General features: G+C 30.9%; 1 protein-coding gene across 1 annotated transcript in view; it reads left to right on the plus strand.

Moving 5' to 3' along the window:
• Positions 1 to 3953, plus strand: part of LOC106469000 (sorting nexin-19-like) — a 38584-nt gene extending 34631 nt beyond the window's left edge. The window contains exons 9-10 of the mRNA XM_022397394.1: positions 1478 to 1565; positions 3569 to 3953. Coding sequence (XP_022253102.1) covers positions 1478 to 1565; positions 3569 to 3629 — 149 coding nt within the window. The 3' untranslated portion in view covers positions 3630 to 3953. The remainder of the gene's footprint in view (positions 1 to 1477; positions 1566 to 3568) is intronic.
• Positions 3954 to 4433: the final 480 nt, after the last annotated feature.

Genomic DNA, 4433 nt, shown 5'->3' on the forward strand with positions numbered 1-4433 from the left:
CACATCCCTTATTTTACCCAGATACTATTCGTTATAATACGTTGTGGTTTGAAGCACTGTTCAACTGTTTTCTCTTCCATTGGGATGTGCTCCTCACTATTTTCTGCCCAGATCTGTCACACCTTTTCTACATCTGGGCAAAGAGTATACCTGGTACAGAAGTGGTGCCGTCTCCCATGTATAATCCTATTTTTAGAGGGTTCCCTCATGAGGATGTCCTTTGGACACTTTTCAATAATGCTTCTACTTTCTCCCTTGCACTGGACCCTCCACCTATTCAGTGTGGGATTCTAGCTATGTATGTGAGAGGAGGTAAGGTACATTGTCAGAAGTTATAATTTTCTGACACTGAAAATATATTTCTGACAGGTGCTAACTTCCGCTCACTCTTCTTACCTATCGTCCTCACTGTCAACAGGTACTTAGGTTTCTGGCTAAACTCGAAGTTATAGATAGGTAGAATAGCAAAGAGGGAGTCACATGAGTCATGGATGTGGGGCGTGTCTATTGATGGAGCTTTGTTGCATGATAGTTTGCATGCACGATTCAGTTAAACCATGTGAACTAAGGGGTACATGGGAGTGAAAGGTTTGTGGCATGACAAAAAAAAAATTGCAAATGGAGGACAACACTGAATGAGGATAGTTATGTACATGAGCGAAAGTAAGTACCTGTCAGAAATAGCTTTTAAGGGGAGGAAAATTGTAACTTTCACATCTACAGAGTATAAAAGTTTTTCTAAGTTCTAATTTGAAACATCCTATATCTGGTTAAGGTCATGTGCTAAACTCAGTCACAAGTGCTTACCAAGGGCCGGTAAAGGAAGCTATTTACTGTTTCTTGGAATAGTTTTATCCAACTGTGTATTGTGTATAGAGGACTGTCACATTGACTCCAGATTCTAGTGATACAGTTTTCTGGTTGGTTAGCTACAGGGAAAATGTAAAATTTTCATGCAGATTAATTTCTTTCTTGAAAGAGCTAAGGTTGACTGTGAATTCTTGTTTTTGTTCCTCTTTACTCCATGATCTGTTGATCGTTTACTATTAAAGAAATAGTCAAATACTTTCATCATATTTCTCTTTTCAAAATAAAGCCTAGTTTATTTTATTTTCTGTTTAAATAGTTTTATTATTTTTACACTACATCATGGATATCAGCACAAAAGCCAAACTTTTCAGTTGTTGACCAACTGGTCATTCATTTACACCAAGTCTTGTCCATAAAGTGGTCATACCAAATGATAGGTCCTTGATTCTCTAGCTGTTGCGAAGATCAAGTAATTGTGCTTGGTTTATCGTGGAGTTGCTACACCAGTGGGTGGCTGCATGTAATGATATTTTGGCTTCTATAAGTAAATATCTTTATTTCTATGTTTTTACATAAGCATACAATGGTGTATTTAATTTTTTCATGGATATTTTTGGTTATGAAAGGTGGTATATTTATATATTGGGTTCTAAATTTTTTCTTTCAGTTCTTACTCCTGTAGTATTTTCTTCCTCGCAGTATGAAGAAAGCCTTTCTTTGCTTTTAGGATCTCTTCAGAACGAAAAGCTGAATAAGTAAGTAAACACAAAACAGTTTTTTATTTCTCTTTGATTAGTTTTCTAAGAAAAGTGTTTTAAATTCTATACATTAGTTGTAACTCATGTTCATCACAACATATTCAACATAAAGTTACTAATTAAGATACAAGTGGCAGAAAGAAACTTACAATAGACTATCATCTTCACATTGTGACAAACATACAGATGATTAGTGACAGAGTTAGTGGGACATGGACTGTATATTCATATGCAGCTGAACTTGGACTTTAGGTTTTTTTGGGAATGGACAATTTCTGTATTTTTAAATTTTACAATAAGATAGAACATTCATGAAGATACAAGTTCACTATTAAAACCTGACATAAAAGATCAGAACATTTGGATGTTTTTTTTTTTCTGGGAGACTCAAGAAGAGAGTGATAAGTAAAACATGAATCTGTTACAAACAATGAGAATTGGTATAATATGCATATCCAAGTTGTAATTTGGATATTGCCAGTTGGTTGTCTTAATTCAGTAGTATTAGATTAATTGAACTAAAACATAACGAATATGCATAGATGGATTTACTTAGCTTTTGCTAAATGATTGAAAAGCACTTGATATGGACACAAATAGACTTCAGATTGCAAGTCCTGTAACTTGTTTTAAGGGTCTTTCTTACCCTTTCTCTAAAAGAATATTAACTATTTATATAATTTTCATTTGATTGTTTTGAAAGTATTGAGATTAAGAAATGAAATGAGTGTTAGTATTTTTATTAAATTAATTATTAATAATTAATAATAACTAATAATTAATCTAATAATGTTTTTATCATTTATAAAAACCCATTAATTTATTTCTGTATTAAATGATATGATTATTAGTTACCATATTTATGCTAATGAATCTTTTTTTTTTTAATCCCAAATGTGAATATTTCTTGAGATTGATATTAATTATTCATGGCCTACCTGGTCTTATAACATTTAAAATCTGGTCTCAGTACCTATGATGGGTAGAGCACAGATATTCCATTGTGTAGCTTTGTGCTTATCAACAAACAATTAAATACTTTTTTAGTATATATTAACTGAAGTGTTTAATTTTATAACATTTTAAAATTGGTGAAATATCTGATTTGGTAAGTAACTCGGTTTCTTTTGTTCATTCATATTTCTTTGAACATCCGTTGAAGAATTTAATTTGTTATTTACAGAGAACATGTTGCTTTTCTACTCCCAAATGACCTTATTTGGATATTTTCAAATGATTCTGATTTGGCATTGGCTAGATCGATTTCTAGTTCATTATGATTGGATAAGACATATTTTATTTACTTTATAAGATAATAAAAACATAATTTGAATAGTTTGTATATTTACAGAGTTATACACTAAACCAAGTAATGTGATAATAGCCATTGAAGATTATTTAATATAGTTTTACTAGTTAACAAAGTAAAAAGCTGGTATAAGGATCCTAGTGAATACAAAGAACTTTTACTTAAGTTTACAATAGGTATTTTTAACCTAAAAAGTAGACATCAAAGAGAGGCATGTCGTCACTCAGGTTATCAGACACTTAAGTCATATGGTGTTAACAGTTGGAGATCACTGTTTTGTTACGTGCATAAGTATTTGCTATGTTGTGGTTCATTAAGATATTGGTGTGAACATATGAGTGTATATAGTCAACCAGAACCTGTACACTGTGGTTCATTAAGATATTGGTGTGAACGTATGTGGTTCATTAAGATATTGGTGTGAACAAATGAGTGTATATAGTCAAACTAAATATTTTTTACATTGTGGTAATTTGACAGTGATCTGAATAGATTATAAGTGTATATATACAAGATAAGTATACACTACACTGTGTGTATTTAAGATAGGTTTTTGAATAGGTTATACATATTTCAGCCACTGTTTGCACTGCAAGTAACCTCAGAACCTGTAATAACCTTTTCTGACACGAGGCAAATATGTGTTAACATGCCTATTACATCATTTGCATCTTAACTTTATCTTCATTAGATGCCTGGTTTACCATCTACTGGACATTTTGGTTGATATGATCACGAGTCAAGACACCTAGAAGTCTTCTGTTTCACCACTCTTGTTCCACTGCCTAGTTATGAAGACTGTGTGTGAATTTGTATAATGTGCGGAATTGCGTGATCAACATTGAAGCTTATTTTCCTATTGAACAACTTATTGTCTTGTATTAATATAGTTAAAAAACATTGTGTTTTGTATTGGAAAAGAGATGATGGGCATAAGATGAAGAATTTAAAAATACCCCCACCCCCCAAAAAAAAAAGACAGAACAAGGTGATATTACATTCCTGTTTTAAAACTATTGACAATGATATGTAACTACTTTTATCTTCATTTGTAACCTTTTTTTTTCCATGTAGTATTGCAGTGTGTGTTCTTTATAATTTGTATTTCGTAAATTAGTTTAATTATAATACTTAATTAATTTATTAAGTAATTTAGTAAGATAATAGAATTACACTACCACATTTGATTTTTTTTAATGTTACAAAATTTTATTTTTCCATGAGTATACAGTATCAAAGGTTCTAAAATTTTCATTGTGTGTAGTTCCTGTTTAATGTGAACAGTTGTACATAACTTAAATACATAATACACTTATACTGATTTGGAAAATAAAGACTTCTAATGCTAAATACATTAATAATTGCTGTAAAATTTCAAACACTAAGTATTGTCGTTTTTTCTAGAATCATTACTGAATTGAACATTATAGGTGTATTCTTGATTATTTTTGTAAAGTTTTAAGTCTAATGATTTTTCCAGCATTATTACTGAATTGAACATTATAGATCTTTTATTTTTTGACTTAAATGGTAAGTATGATGGTTTTTTTTTCTAT

The sequence above is a fragment of the Limulus polyphemus genome, unplaced genomic scaffold (genome assembly GCF_000517525.1).
Source record: "Limulus polyphemus unplaced genomic scaffold, Limulus_polyphemus-2.1.2 Scaffold3255, whole genome shotgun sequence".
NCBI classification, from domain to species: Eukaryota; Metazoa; Arthropoda; class Merostomata; order Xiphosura; family Limulidae; genus Limulus; species Limulus polyphemus.